The following is a 23,928-nucleotide window of genomic DNA, read 5'->3' as shown; positions in this document are numbered from 1 at the left end:
GGCAGTTGACGTGAAAGTCAAAGCAGTCCACTCCTTTTTATCAAAGCTAAGCTGGCTACTGAGGATTCTTGTTGCGGTCTGACAGCGGCAGGAATTGAAAGAACGGCGTATCTGGACTGAGTGTTATGCCGAGTCCCTGAAGGACGCCACAAAGAATAAGGAGAGGGAGCTAACCACTTCCAGGAACATGCAGGGCCTTCTGACCTCGCCTTGTGGAACTGCGGGTGTCCAAGAGCTGGAAGAACGCAGGCAACGATAAGGAACCAACACAGTGGAGCAAGGCTTCGCTTTCTGCCATTGTGTGAAAACAACAGGACTCTCTTCTTGCGCTGCAGCGAGACAATACTACACAATTTTCAAAGATGCTTTTGGCTTAGATGAGGTCCTTTCACATTCCTCTTTTGGGATTTGTGCTCTGGTGGACTTCCGTCATAAGTCCTGTACTTCCTTTTCAGGCTCCAAGTTGGAAAGGCCAGGCTGGAAGCCACAGTCCGGCAACAAGCCAAGACCATTGAAGCCCTTCAGAAAGAGCTGCCAGCCTCTGCCTCAGGAAGCTTGTCGGAGCCTTCCCTCTTCATGGGCTACAGAGCCTAGCTCCATAATCCTGTGAGGAATTTGTAAGATGAGGTTTTCCTGAAAAGCCTAGGAGAGGTCAGTTCCTCTGTTCTACTGAGTAGAGGCTGCTCTGAAAGTCCTGCTGGCCCATTCCCCAGCTTTCCGGCTTTGAGAGTTGTCCCATTATGCTATCACAAATCCTACTTCATGCCGTCTTTGTTAGGGGGTTGACAATAATGCACCGGCTTAAGTATTGTCTGCTTTAGACCAGTTGTGAGGTTGAGACCTCAGGCAGCACTTCAGACAGTCATGCAGTACCAGGGATTTGGTACCTTCAGTTGCAGATCTGTGGTTGAGAGTTCCAAGAGGAGACTGGACTTGGGAGAGTCGTGTTACCTTCTTTGTGGAGAACACTGTCTGCACCTTCTGCATAAGGATCCTGTTCCTGTGCTCCTCGTGTGATGTATCTTTTCTATTTTGAAAATGTCAGAGTGAAAGCAAGAAAGTGAAGCAGGCGGTCAAGTTGAAATGCCAGTCAGAAGCACTTCTGGACGAAATGCGGAGAAGGAACACTGTGCTGGAGGAAGAACATAGCAGGCATGGCTTTTTAGTGCTTTAAAGAAATGTCACGTTGAGTAGAAGTCAAGCTTTACTGAACTCTGATGTAAAAGCACGTACGTAACGGTCTGTGAGCAAATTCAAGCCCCGCATTCGATCTTGCACAGTGCTCCTGTGCATGAGCCTATGGTTTTAAAAAGCTTCAAAAGGCCTTGCAAATGCAGACTGCCTGCAGTTCCCCTGGGAGGGAAGCGAGTCTTTTCTTCCTCCATCCAGGTAGACTTTGGGCCCTCCAAGTGATGCTGGAGGGCTGGCTCTTCTCAGTAATTCCTGGCCTGTCGAGCACCTTACAGATGAAGCAGGCCGTGACTGTGCTGCTTACATAAGAGTACGTGAGAAAGGCCAACTTGCTTTGCTTCATGCTTTCCTTACTAATTTGCCATGCAGGCTGAAGAGGCTTCTGGAGAGATATCAGACAATTCTGATGAAGTATGCTGGGAGAAAGAGAGAGCCTCAGCTCAGTTTCCAGGGCAGAGGTGAAGAAAGAGCTGTTCTGAGGTGGCCAACAAAGTTGGTAAACTAAGAAGAAAGGTGAGCTCTGGGTTGTTTGGTGGAGCTGAGGTGATTATTTTTCTCTGCTGGAACCTGTATGATTCTTCCCCTATACTTTTTCTCCATGTTGCTCATTATCTGTTGGCTGTATGTTGCAATTGATTGGCTTCTCTTGATGCTCCTGCTGTTGATGTAGCAGTAGTAGATGATGATGTTGATGGACACAGATGTAGTTAGCATGATGAATAAAAGACATGGGCCAGGAGTCCCAGCAGGGCTACTAAGGTCAATGGCATGAGACTAGCATGGTGGGTCACAGCCAAATAGAGCTGTCTAAAAGAGATACGGGAGAAAGAGCTGGACAAGGAATAAGGCAAAAACCGCAAGAAGCTGATCCGTATCTCTGTGTAACACAATCTTCCAGGTGTGTCTGTTGCCCATGGGCTGGAACTTTGTTGTTGACACGTATGAGTGACTGGTTCTCGTTATCTGGGTCTGTGCATTAGTGCTGTACTTTCAGGATCCACTTTCCAGTGCTGCCTTTGGCCCAGCCTGCTGTAAAGCTAACACACAGCCTTCTCTTTTCCTGCCCTTCCCCAGTCGCAGCTGAACCTCCAATGCAGTTGGTGAGGAGAAGCTGCTGGAGCAGAGGAAGTGCCAGTGCCCGAAAACAGAGTGCTTACGGGAAGATGAACGAAGCCTGGAAACCTTTGCCTTCCACCTTGTGCAACCACTGCCCTGCATCTAATTCCAAGTGTTCTGTTGCAGCTTGGTATTTAATTAACTGTGTCATCTAGTACGTGTCTTAGTTCTGCTGCCCAATTGCAGCGCTCCAGGCCTAGCGGGTTTGGATGAGGAGAGTCCTGCTTTTGAAGGCTCGTTCAGGCTCTCTTCCCATGCAGGCCCTTGGCACGTCTCTCTCTGCCCTCGCTCTGAATGAAAATCAGTCCTGCAGACGTCTCCGAGAGGGAGCACGCGTCTGTGTCCTTTTCCTCTGCAGAGGCTTGAACCATGATTGTGCTCAGAGCAGGGACTAGCACTGAGCTACTGGTAATCATCAGTTACCAGACTCTTGCTGCCTTTTCAGAGCAATCCTCCTGGTGCTCAGGGCAGAAGGTGCTGGGTGAGCTTCTGGTAGCCAGGGAAGCTTTGCAGATCGCACAGAGATCCGATGGATTTGGAGCTCGCCAAGGGGAAGGGTGTGAAGGAGTGGGCACAAGCTGGAGCAGGCGGAATCCCTCCTCAACCTAAGGAAAAACCTTTTCTTTTCTGAGGGTGGTGGGAGAGCGGTGCCAGGAAGCAGGGTGCTGTGCTGCTCCCTCGGGGACGGGGAGCCAAAGGGGCTCCCATGGCAGCAGGGCAGGGCCCAGCCTCGGCCTATCCGAGAGAGGGGAGCAGGGTTGGGCCAGGGCGGGCAGCCAGGGCAGCAGACAGCCCAGAGGGACAAACAAGTGCCTGCAGAGGCAGCAGCTCTGCGGGCAAGCCAGGAATTCAGGCCAGGCCGGGCTGGGGTTCAGACCCACGGGTGGCAAGCAGGGTCAGACACAGCCCAGTGATGGCCAAGCAAGGCCGCGGGGAGGCCAAGGGCAGGCCGGGAAGACAGCCTGTGGGCTGGGGCCTGCACCAGTGTTGATGCGGAAGTCACGGACACTGCACACGACCAATATGATCAAGGAAATGCCGCTTTATTGTTGATACATCCCGGTTAATATAGCCCTTCTAATTCCCTATCATGCACAAGCTCTTTACTAATTGGCTAACTAGATCATGCACGCGCTCTTAGCTAAAATATGATTCGTTAAGTCTCTTTGTTCATGTGCACGGTCCTCTCCACCTGCATCCTGCTTCACGTTCTGCTTTCAGTCACGTACACCAGCCTTTCCTCCTCCTTTCAAGGTTGCTTCATCATTTTCTCACAGACGGCCTCCGCGATGTCCTTGAAGCCTGCTGCTCACAAACATAACAACTCCTTTTGGTCTGGATTGTTCGCTAAGTGTCCTTGATTCTCCAGATATCCAACACACCAGCGTGGTCCGCGGCCAGGCACAGGCACAGCTGAGACAGAGCTGGAGCCAGCGACGCCATGACAGAGCTCAGGCAGGGCCTGGAGGCTTCTGCCTATGCCTCAGTGAGCATCTTGGGCCTATGGGCTGGAGGCCCAGGGGCCTGGGGTGGGGCTGGACACCCTGGCTCAGCCTGCTGGTGGCTTATTTGTGCCACAGAGAGGTTGTGGAGTCTCCATGCCTGGAGATGCTCCAAACTGGACGTGGCCCTGCACCACCTGCCCTGGCTGACTCTGCTTGGAGCAGGGCGTGGACAGACTAGATGGATGAGATGAGGTCCCTTCCAGCCTCAAGGATGCTGTGCTTTCAAGGCCCAAATATCTCCAGTGACACGGAAGTTTCACGCTGCAGGCACTGTTTTATTGGGCTAGACGTCCTGCCCGCTCTAATGCGCGTGTCTGACCTGAGCTGTAACCGTAGTCTTCCTTGGGCTACATGCAACAGACAAAACAACTGCAGACTGTATCCAGCGTCTCCAGGCACAAGGATGGCAACAGCCTTCTCGGACACCAAGTCATCTTGTGATGTGTGTTGCCGCCAGTGAAGAATGGCCATAGAGTTAGCCAGGCAAATCTTGATTTCCAAGCCCAGGTCATGAGGAAAGAGTCTTTGGGGACTTCTCGAACTCCCCAGCCAGCAGGTCCTCATCTCTTCTGCACACCTTCAGGAAAGCTGCTGAGAAAGTGCCCTAGAGGCATTGGTGTGCCACCCTCTGGGTGGTTGGGCCAAGCCATGCAGTGCCACCACTCTGGAAATGAGGGCTACAGCAGAAAGAAATGAGTCTCCCTCTCTCCCTCAGCTGAAACAGTTTCCCTAGGTAGTTCCCTTTGCTGCTGCAGAAATGCTTTTGTCAGTGCAATGCAGAAGGCAGCATGAGGGAAGCCACAAGCAACTAAGAGGGACAGCTTCGTAAACCACTGACAACAATTATGCCATAGCCTCAGGCAGAGCGAGAGGACCCCTGTGACACTGGTTGCTCACCAGGCAACACCAGCTGTATCATAGCTCTGCAGGGTCAACTCGCCAGAGTTGTTCTAGTCTCTCATTGGGCTTTCCGCTAAGAGCTTGCCAAGCTGACATTCAGATGCATTTTTATACTTTTGGGACTTCTGTTTCCCACAGCGCAGTTTGAGACCTGCAAGTGGAGAAGAACCATCATGCTTCAGGTCTGGCTGGGCTGCAGTGGAAGCTGACAGCTATGGAGGTCCACGTGGCCCAGACCCCACCTCTGCAAACACAAGCAGGTAGCTAGCTAGGCATTGCAACTTTGACAAGACACTCTTTCACAAATACACAAAGTGCACTTGGCAAAACCAGACTGACATAATGCTCCACCTCCTCTCCAGGCAAACACCCTTCACACTCGTGAGTTAACAGATGTCCTGGCTCTAAAACCAAAACGGCCTTTGGAGGACACCAAAGGTGTCTTCAAACAGTAAACCGCACCCATTCTTCGCATACTTGAGAAGGAGAGCTCTGCCAAGGAACACTGCTGCAAAGTCCCAAGAAAGGGACCTTTACAGGTCCCTTCTAACCCTAACTATTCTATGATTCCCAAGGCAGCAGCGAGCTCCGTGGTGATGTGTAAGCGGAAGAAATCTGGCTGCTCAGCAGTCCACTCAAAGACTCCTGAGCGCAGCACTTGCCCTGATTTTGCTGCGGGGCAGGGGGAGACAGCTCCAGTGACAAGACAGCATGAGGCAGGACCAGACTGGCTCTGGCCCTCGCTCCTCCTCCTCTCCACCATCAGGTAGCTGCTAGGCATTATGTAGCTTCCGAACTCCCACACAAGCAGTTCAAAAGGTCTGACTCAGGATCTCTTCTCTAGCTGGTAGCAGGTGGCACAAGGGAACAATACATCCAAACAAACGCCAATATTTTTGGTTTGCATGTCTTGCACTGGTTCTCCCCAGAGAGCGAGTGTCAGTGCCAGAAGCAGCCGGTGGAAGCGCAAGAGTCTTTTCTCCACGCAGGAGACTTTCTTGGCATAGCACTGCCCCAGCCACCCTCTGTGTTCTGCAGCAACAGCTGAACAGAGCACAGGAATCAAGTGCAAGGGAACATTTTCTTTTCTTGCTATCCTGACAACCCCCACAGCTGCTGCCAGTTCTGTCTGTCCTACACACATGGCACTGCTGCCTCCAGCTCAGCACTCGGGCGCATCCGGAGCGCAGGTTATGCCGAGTCCCTGAAGGACGCCACAAAGAATAAGGAGAGGGAGCTAACTGCTTTCAGGAACATGCAGGGCCTTCTGACCTCGCCTTGTGGAACTGCGGGTGTCCAAGAGCTGGAAGAACGCAGGCAACGATAAGGAACCAACACAGTGGAGCAAGGCTTCGCTTTCTGCCATTGTGTGAAAACAACAGGACTCTCTTCTTGCGCCCCAGCGAGACAATGCTACACAATTTTCAAAGATGCTTTTGGCTTAGATGAGGTCCTTTCACACTCTTCTTCTGAGATTTGTGCTCTGGTGGACTTCTGGGAGAAGGCCTCTACTTCTTTTTCAGGCTCCAAGTTGGAAAGGCCAGGCTGGAAGCCACAGTCCGGCAACAAGCCAAGACCATTGAAGCCCTTCAGAAAGAGCTGCCAGCCTCTGCCTCAGGAAGCTTGTTGGAGCCTTCCCTGAAACCGTGAACAGGAACGCCTGTGATGTCATCTGCAGAGCTTTGTACCGTCCCGACTTGAAATTTCCCAGCCGGGCTAATTCGGGTGTTGGTGTCAGTGTAAAGAAGGTGCCTTTGCCCATGGCCAACACGAAGCAAATGAGCCTGGGCAGGGCTCACGTGCTACACGCACCTGGCACTGTGTGCCGAGGAGCTGACGCACGTTTTCCTCGGGATCGCAGGAGCTGAGCCGCCTGGCAGGAGAGCACGCCGGGGGACTGACGCGCGGATCAAACTCTACAACTCGGAGAGCCTTATAAAGCAGGCATGTTTATTTGGCGCCGGGTGCGTGGGGGATCGCTCCTCCAAAAGCACACACACCGACAGCACATTTTACCAAAAATGTATACGGTGCAGGTATACATATTCATAGGATTGCACAATACAGACATACATATGCATGAGCGAGGCGGGGTTATTCAAAAACACTTGCGTAAGCATTTCAGATCTGTGTCTGGTGGTCGTTCACTTCTTCCTCCAGATGAACTTCAGTCATTCACCCACGCTCTCCTTTCACTGGGTGATTTCAGCAGTTTCTTAACGACTTCTGACCAACATTGCAGCTCCCGTTATCCTGTCCTTTGCTGGACGTATCAGTCCTCGACAAATACCAGTTTCTGGACAAATACCGGTCCCTGACAAGCTTAAGCGAGTTTCAATGCAAACAGGATCGTTAGGCGTTGTCCAGCAGACAGCGAGCCTCCTGAATCAAGCAATATGCAGACAGTTACTCCCCTACATCAAGCAATATTTAGCAGAGAGTTAATTCCCGGTATCAGGACATGTGGCCACGGCAGCGCGCGCGCCTCGTCCCGGCGGGGTGCGCGTTCACACCAGCCCCGACGGGGGGGTCACTGCGAGTGAGGGCGAGAGCCAGGCGAGAGACCGCCCGACGTCCCCGCCCGCCCGAGCCAGGCGCTGGCCGCCTCCGGCTCCGCTTTTGGGGACCCGCAGCCCCAGGCTCCGCGGCCACGCGCTGAGGGCAAACGCGGAGCGGGCGAGGCGAGGGCCGCTTCGGCGACTGCCGCAGCCCCCGGCCGCGGGGGCGCCCCGACGCCGCAGGCAGCGTAGACTCCGCAGTCTGCGTACACTTACGGAGCCTCCAGCCAGCCTGTCACCCTGTGACGCCCCCGCCGCGCCCTCTGTGACGCCCCCCGCTGCCGCTGGAAAGCCGCCCCCGGCAGCCGCCGCCGCTCAGTGCTGTCGCCGCCGCGGCGGGACCGGCAGCGCGTCTCGGGCTGGCAGCGTCGGGGGCTGCGAGCCGCGGCCGCCGCTCGGGGCTCCCCTCTCGGCTCTTGTCGCCCTCTCTCCGCCCTCTCCCCGTCCCTTCCCGTCCCGGGGCTCGCCAGAGCCCGCCGGCCGCCTGCTGCGGCTGCTCACGCCGGGCCGGCCCGCGCCCTCGTCCCCGCCGCAGCATGCAGAGCCTCCGCGGACTCTTCAGGAGGGGGCGGCAGCGGCCGCCGTCCGGCAGCGCTCCCGCGCCCGGCGCCGCCGGGGCCTCCGAGCAGCGGCAGAGGGGCCGGGGCGGGCTGCACAGCGCGGCCGCCGACGGCGACCTGGCCCAGCTGCAGCGGCGCTGGTGGCTGAGGAGACTCCGCATCAACGGGCGCGACGCCAACAAGCAGTAAGGGCCGGGCACTGCCCCTAGCAAAGCTTCCACCCACCCCGGCTGCAAGAGCCGGCAAAGCCCAGCGGGGTCGCAAGCGCCCTCGGAGCAGGGCCGGCTCCACAGCGCTGGCCTTGCCGGAGGCCTGCCCAAGCTGGGACCGGAGCCGGCGGGTGCTCCGCTCCGCCCTGCCCTGCCCTGCCCTGCCCTGCCCTGCCCTGCCCTGCCCTGCCCTGCCCGCCTGGTGCCTGTAGTGAATCTTGTGTGCGGCTCAGCAGGCCTTCGGCCAGGCACAGACGGCTCCTTTCCTGTCGCCAGACTGAGTGGCTTGTTTGAGCAGGGCACGGCTTCCCCTTGCTGTTACAGGTCCCATCCCCTGCGTCTCTGGGCACGCCTGGCGCGGGACTGATCCGGGGAAAACCCAGGGCCTTGCGCAGTCTCCGCAGACTTATGCAGCCTCCGTAGACTTCAGGCTGCCAAGACGCGGTCTCCTTTTGCTGGCCTGGGTGGCTGGGCAGTCCTGCTGGAGGCCTGGGCACAAGAGCCTGCTTGGGCAGGTTCAGTGACACAGCTGAGGAAATGCCTCCTGACTCAACTGTCCCCTCTTGGGGACTTCTCCTAGACAGCCCCAGGCTTTGGGTGTGCAACTGCTGCCACCGGCTCTGAACAAGAAAGCGTGCTTTCGGCTTCCTTTTGGCAGCTGAGCTTTGTGGCCCCATGTGGCGAGTTCCACAGCCTGAAACCATGTCTTCAGCTGTCTCCCTGTGACAGCTAACTGAATATCTTTAATTCCTAGGACGCCTCTGCACCTTGCTTGTGCGAACGGCCATGCAGATGTCGTTCGCTTTCTGGTAGGACAGAAGTGCAAGCTAAACCCTCGCGACAACTATAAGAAGTCGCCCCTGATGAAGGTACGTGGAATGTGTTATGCTGTTGTACGTTGGGCTTATCGATTACGCGCTGAGCGATACGTACCTCGCGTGACTCTTTACATAGGTCTGCATAGAATTGTATCCTGTGATTCTACGAAACAGGCAGGTTGTAGTCAGCGGGGATGGGGCATATGTTGCCTGATCTTTGCAGACGCTCGTACTTCCCAGTGTTGGGAAGATGCGGGAGTTCTGACAGAGAGAAACGTAGACGTTGGAAGTTATTCTGCCTTTGTCTTGTTTCCAGGCAGTAGAGCACCGGCACAAAGAATGCGCAGCTATTCTGCTGGAGCACGGTGCCAACCCTGACCTCCACTGTGCCAGCGGCAACACTGCCCTTCACCTGGCTACCATCATGTCTAGCAAGTCGCTAGTGGAGCTGTTACTTGAGCACAATGCCCATATCGATGCTAAGGATGATGTAAGCTTGGATTTTGCGTAAGGCTCCTCTTCTCAACACTTGCTTGACTTTTCTCTGTTATTCTAAGGAGATTATATCTCTTTCAGTTCGGGTACACTCCGCTTGCTGTTGCGATCACGAGGCGCTGTCAGGAGATGATTGAGTTGCTTCTTCAAAAAGGAGCTGACGTGCACGCTCAAGATAAGCATGAAAGGTGAAGGCTTTGTCAAAAGTGCGCACGGGACTCCTTAGCATTGTTCAGGCTGGACTGATGGGAGGCATCGGAATGAGCTTTGCAAAAGAACCTGGAGCTGCGCAGAAGGAGCTCCTTCTGCGTGACTTGTGAAAGCAGGCCCGCGCCCGGCGGCTCTCTCACCTCAGGGGACGATTGCCGCACTGAGGACTGCAAGAAAGCGTTGGCTGTGGTGCCACCGACGCACATGCACAGACTCCCCTGTCTGCTCTGGGCAGGTGGTTGGCCTGGAGACCTCCTGCGGTCCCAGCATCCTGAATTCTCTGATGCTTCCGTGTGTTTGGCTGTGCTTTCACTCCAGCTCTAGGAGAGGGGAAACGAGTTGTTTGGGAAGCAAAGAGGGGCTGAAGTAATGGCAGTGCAATGTCTGCAGAAGCTGATGTATTTCCTATCATCTCTTGGATGCTTTAGGACCATTCTTATGCTTGCTGCTGTTGTTGGGGATATGAATATCATACGACTACTTCTTCGGCATGGTGCTGATCCTTCTCAGAAAGACGTGTTTGGTTGCACAGTTACGAATTATGCCACAGTATCTCCATATGCTGAGTAAGTGGTTGACATCCTCGTTAGAGCAGCTGCACTGACAGAGTGTCCGTGCTGATGTAGGGCCCTTTTTGGTGCCATCAGCAGGGTTGAATGAAGTGTTGAGACCTTTGTTGAAGCCGGGCTCAGTGACATCTTCTGATGCATCTCTTTCCCTGTCAAGAGTGGATTTGTAGGTTGAGGAAAACTTTCCCCCACAGTTCTCCCTGAGAATTCTCCCAAGTGTGCTGCCAAGCTTCACTCCACCAAACTGACTCGCAACTACCTGCCTTTTGTTTCAGAGGGGATCTAAATGATATCCTCTGAGTTCAAGCATGTTTGAGGGTTGCTGTAGCAAAACAAGATGGTCATTCCTTCCCTCCAGGCTTCTGGCACAGTACCAGTCTTGTGCTAATGCACCACTTTGCACAGCAGCCTTGGTCAGGCACACGGTTTTTATATTTTCTTTTCTTGTTTGTTTGGGTTTTTTTTGTTTTGTTTCTAGTTCTGCTTACGAGGCAAACCTGAAAGTGGTCTCTCTCCAGATCCCCAACTGACCCTCTGCCAGGGTTGTTAGAAGATAACACCTATGCAATGTACTGAACCCCTGCAGTGCCTGGAATGCAACCGCAGTCTTTGTTGGGCTCTTGATATGCCACCTAGGAGGTCTGTAACCTCTCAGGTCCTCACACCAACCATGGGAATTTCCAAACCCGTTCAAAGTCAGGACTGGGTTTGAGGAGACATCACCCTGGCTTGAAAGGTGACGAAGTGTTGCTGCAGCGTTAGGATAGCGTCCTGCTGAGGTAGAAGCCTTGTTCTTAGATGTCTGTCTGCCGGGGGACTTTTTAAGCTTCCTGGCCCTGGAAATGGAGAGGAGGTGTAACTCTCTGCAGATGGCTAGGAATATGTGTAGGATGGCTCACGAATGCCTGTTGCTCTTTCAGTAGAGCGTGGATGAAAGTGTGTGGGGGGGTGTGTTTTTACAGAATGCATTTCCTTCCCTTCTGTATATAGCACTGCAAAGCAACTGGAAGAATATGGGCGCTGCAAAAGGACGGGAGATTGTTCTGCGGGAGGCACAGAAGGCGCAGCAGTACTTGACAGCTCTTGCTCTGGGAAGCCTGCTGAATTTCCCTTGGGCGCACCTGCACTGGCCACAGCAGGTAGGATCCTTCACCATGAAGGAGGTGATGACGACAATGCACTGTGGCCTGCAGGAGAACGCGTAAACGCTGACTGGAATGCAGGGGTGGAGAGATGTGGAAAGGCAGATTGAAATAGCAGCTAACAGCAGCAACGTGCTTCTTACACCCTCTCTAGGAGTCTTGCCAGCAGCAGGAGCACAGCAGGAGGAACAGTTTGATTCCCCTTCTGATTATGAGGTACCTTCTCTGAAGGGAAGGCAGTGGGGCCCCACTGGCCTCCCTTGCTTTTGGTCTCATTTCCCTCTGCTTCAGCTTCCTCCGCACGCTCCGAACCGGGACCTTGCCATGCTGTGCTGGTTTTCACGCCCGTCTTAATTTACACAGTCAGATGATGAAGGTCCAAGTATTCGGCCAACCATTGTCATGGTTACAGCGGATGTCCACCACGGAGCCCGCTGGGAGCCAGTTGCAGAGGAGCCCGGCAATGGTAATTTCCTGATGGACTAATGGTTACCTTTGTAAGCTTCTCTGGACTGAAGCGGACAGGGAAAAGCAGAGTGAAATAAGCACTCACAGCAGCATCGCGTTTCTTTCCTCTTTCGTAGGTGACTTGCCAGCGGCGGGAACAGAACAAGAGGAAGATGAGGATTCCTCTTTTGATTCTGAGGTAGAATCCTAGACCCAGAATCATTGTGGTGGGAAAAGTCCCTGAAGATCATTGAGTCTAACCACAAATGTTACACTGCCATGCCCACCCCTAAACCGTGTCCCTAAGTACCACATCTATGCATCTTCTGAACACCTCCGGGGACGGTGACTCAACCACTTCCCTGGCCAGCCTGTTCCAGTGCTCCATAAGCCTTCCAGCAATGAAAGCTTTCCTAAGAACCCAGCTAAACCTCCCCTGGCCCATCTTGAGGCCATTTCCTATGCTGCTATCAAATCCCTCTTGGGCAAAGAGAGCGACGCCCACCTCACCACCACCTCTTGCAGTGAGGGGCCCAAAACTAAACCCAGTGTTCAAGGTGTGGCCTCCCAAGTGCCGAGTCCAAAGGGACAATCACTTCCCTAGCCCCGCTGCCCACACTGTTTCTCATACAAGCCAGGATGCTGTTGGCCTCCTTGGCCAGCTGGCCACACTGCTGCCTCATATTCAGGCACCCGTCAAACAACACATGCGCATTACCGGGCGATACACATGCGGGCGGTGGGAGGGGGGTTACGAGGGGGGGGGTGGGTTGGGGGGATAGGGCTAGATTTCTCGGAACCAGCTCTCCATTCACGTTTTGCAAGACAACAGGAGTTGCCTTGCAAAATAACGGGAAGCCATTGCTCGGGTGGTGGTTTGCTGTTTCAACAATGTTGAGACAAATGTTTGACACAGTCTTTTACACCACCCCGTGGCTCAACATTGTTGCCTCAGAGACGGAGTTCCATGGTGGCATAAATGATAGAGGAAAGGAGAAAGAAAATAATAAAAAAGAGAAGAAGAATAAAAGAAAGAAAAAAGATATATGCAATTCTGAACATTATTGTTTATCATTTAGTGTACAAAGAGATATAAATGCTAGATACTTCGATTTAATTAACAATATCTTATCTAAGTAAATTACAAAACCAGAACATTAACATATCAACATTTATCTTACAACTAAAAATTTGTCCCAGGCCAAGTTTGAGGCTTATGGCTCTGGGGGATCAGAAGAAGCAAGTAATTGTTTACAAGGACAATCATAAGATAAACAAAGATAAACCACCAAAACTATAGCAATGCACAACATCATAAACGCCTCAAGATAAAGCACCATCAAAATGTTAAGCATTTTGTTCACTTCTGCAACCATTTCTTTTCTTTGGCAAAACAGTTCAGTTTTTGCTTTTTGGTGAGGCTGGCGACCAAGTCCTCGTGGAGCTTGTGGCTGTGGAATTCTGGCCCACCGGAACGGGGGTCTGGATACACAGCAGGAAAATGGATTTCCCTGCCTCCAACTCAGAGCACAGTCAATAAACAATGACACTATAAATTTGCTGTCAATTTTATATCACCCCGTGGACCCATGGTGGTTCCAAAAAGAAAAAAAAAAACCACAAACCAAAAGAAAACAAACAAAAAAAAACCCCAACCAAACAAAATCTCATATCTTTCCATCGTCTAGCGATGTTGAGACATTAATTAACCTTTTCAGTCTCTATCACCACCCTGTGGCTCAGCATCGCTCACCAAGGTTGAAGGGGGAAAAAAAAGAAGAGGGAAGGGGGGGTGAAGGGACTTAGTTATGCTTATAATATACGTATGGCCACAAAATGGGTTTATATTGTTGTATGATACGTTGAGGGGTTTCTTCATTTTTAATATCGACCACCCCAAGGTAACATACCTTAATCCAGGTCACATATAGCAATTTGTGGATATGATGTTCACAGATCCAATGATGTCAAATAACCTATTCAAAATCATACATATAACACAAATAAAGATTAATAGATTAACCATGACTATAGTAATCATCAAAACCATAGATTTAAATATCAATAATATTTTTCCCACCCCGTGAGTCCCAATATTTTCCTAAAAAAAAAGTTTTAGGTAGGTTTCCAGGTTTGCCTTCAAAGTTATATGATTCTAACAGTTACGTGTTTGGTTTGCCGTACAAACCTGATATGTTTAACCCCATCAGGTGAAGTCACAGTGGCCGCTTGCATGCGAGTCACCACGCTTTGGATTAATTGAATTAGGCACAGTATAATACAAGGCGGGGGGCGGGGGGGGCTGTTTCTGCTTGTTTAGAAGGAAGAAGTTTTTTCGACAAAGTCAAAATTCCACATTGCTCCGCCTCACTCTGCATCAGTGCGGTGATTTGTGCTCCTGTGTCAATTAAAAAGGTTACTGTTTTTTTCTGTGGCCCTACAGCCACTGTAATCAACAAATCCCCTTTCACATTTAAGGTGAGTTGTTTTATAAACATCCACCCTCCGTTTCCCCCCCCACCTTCGGGGAACGGAGGAAGTAGTTTCCCATCACCCTCTTTTCTGCATCAGTTTCTTCCCCAAGGTCTATCCATGGTGGGGCACTAGGGGTTGTTCCAAAATTGACTTTTTGCCCCGATCCTGTTTGTACAAGTTTCTCTAATTTCTGTGTTGGAAGCCCATCCATTACATCTCGGGGAATACCTGTCTGGAGTCCCGGTTGCTGCCATTCCTGACGGCCGAGGGGTCTCCCTCTCCCAGGATCAGTAAGTCGGACCGACTTAAAATCGTGACTTCTCTTGACCAGTGCTGGCCAGCCTTCACCTTTTTCTGTGGCTCTTACAGCTCTGGTTTCAGTGTTTTGCCCGAATCCACCAACAGGACCGTATGTCCTCCCAAAATTTATGAGTTCTTGGGCTACTTCTCCCCATGTCCACACTTTCCTCCCTGTCCTTCTATGATCAGGGGTCACTGTTCCCTCCAGAGCACCGGTAAGTCTGTCTGCCACAGGGGTACTTTGTATCTTCCCCTGTAGCTGGATCCCAATGGGTTTCAGGGAATCAGGAAGTCCTCAGATTAGAGGAGTCATCTGTTCGGGATCCACAGGCATCATCATTGGAGAGCCCTGGTTAGGTTTGAGCTCTCTATCATACATCATTTGCAAACAAGCAGCCTTCTGCACGCTCTCCACCAGTTGACCCACTGTGCCCATGATGGCTAGGGGGTCTCCCCTCTCCAAAGGGTTCAGCCCCCCAGCCCAATATGCTGCCCTCTGTGTCAAAGACCATGGGGCCCGATAATTGCCGGTAGTTAAAAATACACCTGGACACCAATATCCTTCCGCTTCCTTTTCTGACAACAAGATTCCACCCCCCCCAACAACGACACTCTCCAGACATCCTCTGTGTCCGATTCCTTTGAAGTCCTTGCAAAATCCTTCCTTAATTTTGCCAACTCAGTTGCTGTAAACGGAACCTCTTTAGTAACAACTTGGGGATGGTTATCGGTTTCTCCCTCATACACATATTCAGTTTTAACTAGGGGATACATGTGAGGGGGGTTCTCTACAATTTCTTTTGCTTTTTGCAAGTCCCCCTGAGGGTAGATTTGCCTGATTCCCTTATCTTCTAACTTCAACTCCACCTCTCCACACGAGTCATTTTCTCTCCACAATTCTTCTGCGGGGATCTCATCACAAACATTTGCACATTTGCAAGCACCCATCTCACCAAAGAGGGGTTATTTCGTCCTGAGAGGGCCGCACCACAATTTTAACCACAATTCCCCCCCCACACACTCTCAGGAGGGCACACCTTTCAAATTTCACAAAAGGGGGGGGGGGGCCACACCATAATTTTACCACAATTCCCCCCCAACATACACTCTCAGGAGGACACACCTTTCAAATTTCTCACGAAAGCACTTATGTCACAAAAGAGGATTTATTTCGTCCTGAGAGGGCTGCACCACAATTTTTTTTACCACAATTCCCCCTCCACACTCTCAGGAGGACACACCTTTCAAATTTCACAAAAGGGGCTTGTCTTTTGCCCAATTCTATCACTGTCCTTCTCCGGTTCTTTTCCTCGCAGACAAACAGAACCGCGGATCCGGACTTTGCACTTGCTTTGTACCAACGTAGGTCTCAGTCATACACACACACACACTAGAATTTCTCATAAAGCAACTGGACACTTTCTGTTTCTCCGAGAATCCTGCCGACTATGCCAATTAAATAATGTCACATTCCGATTTCGGACGAGAGGAAGGCACCCTTGCGTTCTAGCCGACCTCAGACGAGTCTGGGAGGCTAGGGGCGGCTGGACCGACCTCTCACACACCGGAGCGTGGTTTTGTTCGTATTCTCGAGAACAGAATTAAGACTCAAAACGGAGTCAAGTGCCGGGTAACTTTATTAACCCGATAAGAAGTTTGTAAATGGAAGAGAAAGGAGAGAAAGGAAGGAAAGAGGGAAAAGAGTTTCAGTTGTAATAGCTACCGCCACAGAGCTGCGGCGTCCTGACAGTCCAGTTCGCTTGATGGGGGAACGATCCGGCCGGTGTTGGCCGTCTCGATGTCGGTTCCGTGGATGTGTGTTCCGGCGAATGTGTATTCTGTTGAATGAAGTGAAGAGTAGTGAAGTGTAGAAGTGTCGAAGTCTCGAAGAAAGTGTCTAAGTCTAAGTCTAGAAGTCTAGAAGAACCTTCTCTAGACTGAAGTGGACAGGGAAAAGCAGAGTGAAAAGCTTCTGACGTCCTTTGTAGGTGCCTTGCCAGCAGTGAAAGCAGAACAAGAGGAAAATGAGGACTCTTCTTTTGATTTCGAGGAAGAGTCATAGAACCAGAATCACTGTGGTGGGAAAAGTCCCTGAAGATCATCGAGTCCAATCGTAAACCTTACTCTACCATGCCCACCCCTAAACCGTGTCCCTAAGCACCACATCCACGCATCTTCTGAACACCTCCGGAGATGATGATTCAACCACTTCCCTGGCCAGCCTGTTCCAGTGCTCCATAAGCCTTCCAGCAAATAAAGTTTTCCTAAGATCCCAGCTAAACCTCCCCTGGTCCAACTTGAGGCCATTTCCTATGCTGCTGTCACATCCCTCTTGGGCAAAGAGAGCGATGCCAACTTCACTACCACTTCCGGTCAGGTAGTTGTAGAGCGAGAAGGTCTCCCCTCGGCCTCCCTTTCTCCTGACTAAACAACCCCACTTCCCTGCAGCGCTGCTCACAGGACTTGTCCTCCAGACCCTTCACCACCTTGCTTGCTCTTCTGTACACAAACTACAGCACCGCAATGTCTTTCTTCTAGTGAGGGGCCCAAAACTAAACCCAGTGTTCAAGGTGTGGCCTCCCAAGTGCCGAGTCCAAAGGGACAATCACTTCCCTAGCCCCGCTGCCCACACTGTTTCTCATACAAGCCAGGATGCTGTTGGCCTCCTTGGCCAGCTGGCCACACTGCCGCCTCATATTCAGGCACCCGTCAAACAACACCCCCACATCCCTTTCCACCAGGCAGCTTTGCAGCCACTCTTCCCTATCTAAGAAGGACTCCCTGGGGTCTCCCTGGCCTCCCTTGCTTTTGGTCTCATTTCTCTCTACTGCTGCCTCCGCCACATGCTCCAAACTGGGACCTTGCCATGCCGCTGCTGCAGGCAAGCTCCTCAGTTTGGACTGGGATGAAGGAGGTCAAGCTAATGACTCGGCTCTCCTACCAGCTGTCCTTTGAGCTGGACTTGTAGTACAGGATTGAAGCAGTAAAGCTTCCCACCAGTTATGATCCTCTGAAATCCTACCAGGCTGGCGCTGTGAGGATTGCTGTTTTTCCTCCACATAGGTCTCTTCTCCACATCCAGTCCGTGTCAAGCGGTTGCCCATGGGGTATACAGCCTAGACGCTTTGCTCCCTCTGTCTACTTCCTCTCTGTCTCTTGGGCAGGTGTTCTTCAGTTCCTTTTGAAAGCCCTGCTCCACAGAGATGCCTAACACGCTGCTTCTGTTTGCCGTTCTCCTTTCCGTCACCTGATACAACGTTATGGGTGTTGGCTGAAGCAAGAGCTTTGCAAGTGGAAGTGGGTTCGGGATGAGTCTGTGCCAGTTTTCACGCATGTCTTTTAATCTACACAGTCGGATGCTGAAGGTCCAAAAACTGGGCCAACAACCATGGTGCTTCCTGATGCAGTCCACTATGGAGCCCGCTGGGAGCCAGTTGCAGAGGAGCCCAGCAATGGTAATTTCCTGGTGGACTAATGGTTACCTTTGTAAGCTTCTCTGGACTGAAGCGGACAGGGAAAAGCAGAGTGAAATAAGCACTCACAGCAGCATTGCGCTTCTTTCCTCTTTCGTAGGTGCCTTGCCAGCGGCGGGAGCAGAACAAGAGGAAGATGAGGATTCCTCTTTTGATTCTGAGGTAGAATCCTAGACCCAGAATCATTGTGGTGGGAAAAGTCCCTGAAGATCATTGAGTCCAACCGCAAATGTTACACTGCCATGCCCACCCCTAAACCGTGTCCCTAAGTACCACATCTAGGCATCTTCTGAACACCTCCGGGGACGGTGACTCAACCACTTCCCTGGCCAGCCTGTTCCAGTGCTCCATAAGCCTTCCAGCAATGAAGTCTTTCCTAAGATGCCAGCTAAACCTCCCCTGGCCCAACTTGAGGCCATTTCCTATGCTGCTATCAAATCCCTCTTGGGCAAAGACAGCGACGCCCACCTCACCACCACCTCTTGCAGTGTGGGGCCCAAAACTAAACCCAGCTTTCAAGGTGTGGCCTCCCAAGTGCCGAGTCCAAAGGGACAATCACTTCCCTAGCCCTGCTGCCCAGACTAATCCTCATACAAGCCAGGATGCTGTTGGCCTCCTTGGCCAGCACATAGGTCTCTTCTCCACATCCAGTCAGTGTCAAGCGGTTGCCCATGGGGCATACAGCCTAGACATTTTGCTCCATCTGTCTACTCCTCTACCTCTCTATCTTGGGCAGGTGTACCTTGGCCCATTTTGAAAGCCCTGCTCAATAGAGACGCCTAACACAGTGGCACTGATAGCCCTGTATGCAGTCCATTGCCGAGGAGTGTGGCAATGGTAACTTTCTGTTGGGACTAAGTGTAAGCTTCTGTAAGCTTCTCTGGAGTGAAGCCGATAGGGAAAAGCAGAGTGAAAGAGGCACGCTTCGTACCTCTTCTTTGTGTGTCTTGCCAGAAGCAGAAGCTCTGCAAGAGGAAGATTTTGACTCCTCTTCTGAGAATGAGTTACTTTCTCTTCCACAGGTAATGCAGAAGTAACGCTTCTGTAGCCCCAGTGCTGAAATGCGCTGTGATGCTGTCGTGTTGCTGGGGATTCCTTTCCTCCCTCGCGGTCTTTCTCTGTTCTTGTTCGCTCAGATTTCTGCACCGGGCAGAGAAGAGCTTCAGCTAAAGAAGGATGCTTCAACTCAGGCAGATTGTCGAGGCTACAGACAGGTGACTGTTAAAGGCCGATCTCCGTACAGAGAGCTTTTCTTCGTACTGAGTTCATTTTCAAGTGCTGCTAGGAGGACTTTAGTGATTCTGGACCTGAAGTGTATTTTGGACCTCCTCTTGTTCGCGTTGTGAAGCAGAAGAGCTGCATAAAGAGAGAAAACTCTTCGGTGACACATCGGTGACACATCTGCTGTATTTTAATCCAAAGCCTTGCCCAACACAGGAGCGATATGAATATTTTAAAAATGGAGCAAATATGCCTTTTGAAGAGCAGCTCTGCAGGCCACCCCAGAGCTGGATGCAGTACTCTAGGTGGGGTCTCATGACAGCAGAGTAGAAGGGGAGAACCACCTCCCTCAGCCTCCAGGCCACCCTGAAGACCGATCTAGTGACATCATCCCATGAGTTAAAGCATCCCTCACGTTGTCATCTTCTTACTGATCTCTCCGTGCTCAGGGAATACCATTTCTTTAGATGTGGGTCAGGCAGCTGCAGCAGGAGCTTACCAACGCTTTCAGAAAGAACTCCCTGGCAGAAGCTTCACTCAAATCTAAGAAGCACTACAGCAGGCACCTGAAAACTGCAGCTGCAGAAGCAACTGGACAGGTCTAAAGCTAAGGTATGGACAAAGCCCGTCTCTTGGCTCTTTGCAGGGGCCCCGGCCTTTCTGGGAGCAAACCAGAGTGGGGAACTGATCCATTCCTGGGGGTCTGGTGTAACCCAGGCTGGTTCAGCACACGCCTAGCTGTGATGAGGGGGCTGGGAGGGAACAGCACCGCTGCCTTTGGTGCCTGGCTGTTTGCACCGCTGGAAGCAACAGCGGAGGGCTGCGCTAAGGTGGCCTTAGTACCCTGGGCACCTTTGCAACAGGAGTAGCTTGAGAAACATGTAAGCGACTCACCTTGTTTTAGAAGCGCGGCGCCTACGATTAGAAAGGCCACTAACCGTGAAGTGGCTCTGTCCTTAAATGGACAAGGGTGTGTGTATTCCTTTCAGAGAGCTGCTTCTCAAGTTTCATGGAGCACATGTATTTGCTTCTCTGGGGTTTGGCGAAGCAGAGTGTGTGCTGATGGAGAAAGAGTAGGCATACTGGAGTGCTGTGGCGGTGCTTTCTTGTATTCCCTCATGACATCATCATTGTTATGGAGTTGAAAAGCCACTTCAGGAGCAGAAGGAGCTTCTAACTGGGTTGGAGTAGCCAACAAGGGGCTGCAAAGTGTTTGGAGCCCTTGAGAGAGGAGGACAAGGAGTGTTGGGGCAGCATTTAGGAAGCACTGTAGGAAATCAATGTAGATGTAGGACAGGGGCCCCTGTGTAGAAGGTCAAGAAGTAACATGGCTTTTGGCAGTTGACGTGAAAGTCAAAGCAGTCCACTCCTTTTTATCAAAGCTAAGCTGGCTACTGAGGATTCTTGTTGCGGTCTGACAGCGGCAGGAATTGAAAGAACGGCGTATCTGGACTGAGTGTTATGCCGAGTCCCTGAAGGACGCCACAAAGAATAAAGAGAGGGAGCTAACCACTTCCAGGAACATGCAGGGCCTTCTGACCTCGCCTTATGGAACTGCGGGTGTCCAAGAGCTGGAAGAACGCAGGCAACGATAAGGAACCAACACAGTGGAGCAAGGCTTCGCTTTCTGCCATTGTGTGAAAACAACAGGACTCTCTTCTTGCGCCGCAGCGAGACAATACTACACAATTTTCAAAGATGCTTTTGGCTTAGATGAGGTCCTTTCACATTCCTCTTTTGGGATTTGTGCTCTGGTGGACTTCCGTCATAAGTCCTGTACTTCCTTTTCAGGCTCCAAGTTGGAAAGGCCAGGCTGGAAGCCACAGTCCGGCAACAAGCCAAGACCATTGAAGCCCTTCAGAAAGAGCTGCCATCCTCTGCCTCAGGAAGCTTGTCGGAGCCTTCCCTCTTCATGGGCTACAGAGCCTAGCTCCATAATCCTGTGAGGAATTTGTAAGATGAGGTTTTCCTGAAAAGCCTAGGAGAGGTCAGTTCCTCTGTTCTACTGAGTAGAGGCTGCTCTGAAAGTCCTGCTGGCCCATTCCCCAGCTTTCCGGCTTTGAGAGTTGTCCCATTATGCTATCACAAATCCTACTTCATGCCGTCTTTGTTAGGGGGTTGACAATAATGCACCGGCTTAAGTATTGTCTGCTTTAGACCAGTTGTGAGGTTGAGACCTCAGGCAGCACTTCAGACAGTCATGCAGTACCAGGGATTTGGTACCTTCAGTTGCAGATCTGTGGTTGAGAGTTCCAAGAGGAGACTGGACTTGGGAGAGTCGTGTTACCTTCTTTGTGGAGAACACTGTCTGCACCTTCTGCATAAGGATCCTGTTCCTGTGCTCCTCGTGTGATGTATCTTTTCTATTTTGAAAATGTCAGAGTGAAAGCAAGAAAGTGAAGCAGGCGGTCAAGTTGAAATGCCAGTCAGAAGCACTTCTGGACGAAATGCGGAGAAGGAACACTGTGCTGGAGGAAGAACATAGCAGGCATGGCTTTTTAGTGCTTTAAAGAAATGTCACGTTGAGTAGAAGTCAAGCTTTACTGAACTCTGATGTAAAAGCACGTACGTAACGGTCTGTGAGCAAATTCAAGCCCCGCATTCGATCTTGCACAGTGCTCCTGTGCATGAGCCTATGGTTTTAAAAAGCTTCAAAAGGCCTTGCAAATGCAGACTGCCTGCAGTTCCCCTGGGAGGGAAGCGAGTCTTTTCTTCCTCCATCCAGGTAGACTTTGGGCCCTCCAAGTGATGCTGGAGGGCTGGCTCTTCTCAGTAATTCCTGGCCTGTCGAGCACCTTACAGATGAAGCAGGCCGTGACTGTGCTGCTTACATAAGAGTACGTGAGAAAGGCCAACTTGCTTTGCTTCATGCTTTCCTTACTAATTTGCCATGCAGGCTGAAGAGGCTTCTGGAGAGATATCAGACAATTCTGATGAAGTATGCTGGGAGAAAGAGAGAGCCTCAGCTCAGTTTCCAGGGCAGAGGTGAAGAAAGAGCTGTTCTGAGGTGGCCAACAAAGTTGGTAAACTAAGAAGAAAGGTGAGCTCTGGGTTGTTTGGTGGAGCTGAGGTGATTATTTTTCTCTGCTGGAACCTGTATGATTCTTCCCCTATACTTTTTCTCCATGTTGCTCATTATCTGTTGGCTGTATGTTGCAATTGATTGGCTTCTCCTGATGCTCCTGCTGTTGATGTAGCAGTAGTAGATGATGATGTTGATGGACACAGATGTAGTTAGCATGATGAATAAAAGACATGGGCCAGGAGTCCCAGCAGGGCTACTAAGGTCAATGGCATGAGACTAGCATGGTGGGTCACAGCCAAATAGAGCTGTCTAAAAGAGATACGGGAGAAAGAGCTGGACAAGGAATAAGGCAAAAACCGCAAGAAGCTGATCCGTATCTCTGTGTAACACAATCTTCCAGGTGTGTCTGTTGCCCATGGGCTGGAACTTTGTTGTTGACATGTATGAGTGACTGGTTCTCGTTATTTGGGTCTGTGCATTAGTGCTGTACTTTCAGGATCCACTTTCCAGTGCTGCCTTTGGCCCAGCCTGCTGTAAAGCTAACACACAGCCTTCTCTTTTCCTGCCCTTCCCCAGTCGCAGCTGAACCTCCAATGCAGTTGGTGAGGAGAAGCTGCTGGAGCAGAGGAAGTGCCAGTGCCCGAAAACAGAGTGCTCACGGGAAGATGAACGAAGCCTGGAAACCTTTGCCTTCCACCTTGTGCAACCACTGCCCTGCATCTAATTCCAAGTGTTCTGTTGCAGCTTGGTATTTAATTAACTGTGTCATCTAGTACGTGTCTTAGTTCTGCTGCCCAATTGCAGCGCTTCAGGCCTAGCGGGTTTGGATGAGGAGAGTCCTGCTTTTGAAGGCTCGTTCAGGCTCTCTTCCCATGCAGGCCCTTGGCACGTCCCTCTCTGCCCTCGCTCTGAATGAAAATCAGTCCTGCAGACGTCTCCGAGAGGGAGCACGCGTCTGTGTCCTTTTCCTCTGCAGAGGCTTGAACCATGATTGTGCTCAGAGCAGGGACTAGCACTGAGCTACTGGTAATCATCAGTTACCAGACTCTTGCTGCCTTTTCAGAGCAATCCTCCTGGTGCTCAGGGCAGAAGGTGCTGGGTGAGCTTCTGGTAGCCAGGGAAGCTTTGCAGATCGCACAGAGATCCGATGGATTTGGAGCTCGCCAAGGGGAAGGGTGTGAAGGAGTGGGCACAAGCTGGAGCAGGCGGAATCCCTCCTCAACCTAAGGAAAAACCTTTTCTTTTCTGAGGGTGGTGGGAGAGCGGTGCCAGGAAGCAGGGTGCTGTGCTGCTCCCTCGGGGACGGGGAGCCAAAGGGGCTCCCATGGCAGCAGGGCAGGGCCCAGCCTCGGCCTATCCGAGAGAGGGGAGCAGGGTTGGGCCAGGGCGGGCAGCCAGGGCAGCAGACAGCCCAGAGGGACAAACAAGTGCCTGCAGAGGCAGCAGCTCTGCGGGCAAGCCAGGAATTCAGGCCAGGCCGGGCTGGGGTTCAGACCCACGGGTGGCAAGCAGGGTCAGACACAGCCCAGTGATGGCCAAGCAAGGCCGCGGGGAGGCCAAGGGCAGGCCGGGAAGACAGCCTGTGGGCTGGGGCCTGCACCAGTGTTGACGCGGAAGTCACGGACACTGCACACGACCAATATGATCAAGGAAATGCCGCTTTATTGTTGATACATCCCGGTTAATATAGCCCTTCTAATTCCCTATCATGCAC

At 51.8% G+C, this 23,928-nt stretch overlaps 1 protein-coding gene across 1 annotated transcript; it reads left to right on the top strand.

The window, feature by feature from the left end:
* The first annotated feature begins 3,748 nt into the window (after positions 1-3,748).
* Positions 3,749-9,544, top strand: LOC147602044 (uncharacterized). The gene is made up of 5 exons (XM_086743051.1): positions 3,749-3,793; positions 7,741-8,015; positions 8,794-8,908; positions 9,174-9,347; positions 9,434-9,544. The coding sequence occupies exons 1-5, from the start codon at positions 3,749-3,751 to the stop codon at positions 9,542-9,544; spliced, it is 720 nt and encodes a 239-aa protein (XP_086599177.1).
* Positions 9,545-23,928: the final 14,384 nt, after the last annotated feature.

The sequence above is a fragment of the Chlamydotis macqueenii genome, chromosome 1, assembly GCF_036417535.1.
Source record: "Chlamydotis macqueenii isolate bChlMac1 chromosome 1, bChlMac1.mat, whole genome shotgun sequence".
Taxonomy (NCBI): domain Eukaryota; kingdom Metazoa; phylum Chordata; class Aves; order Otidiformes; family Otididae; genus Chlamydotis; species Chlamydotis macqueenii.
This window is presented reverse-complemented; position numbering and strand designations above follow the sequence as displayed.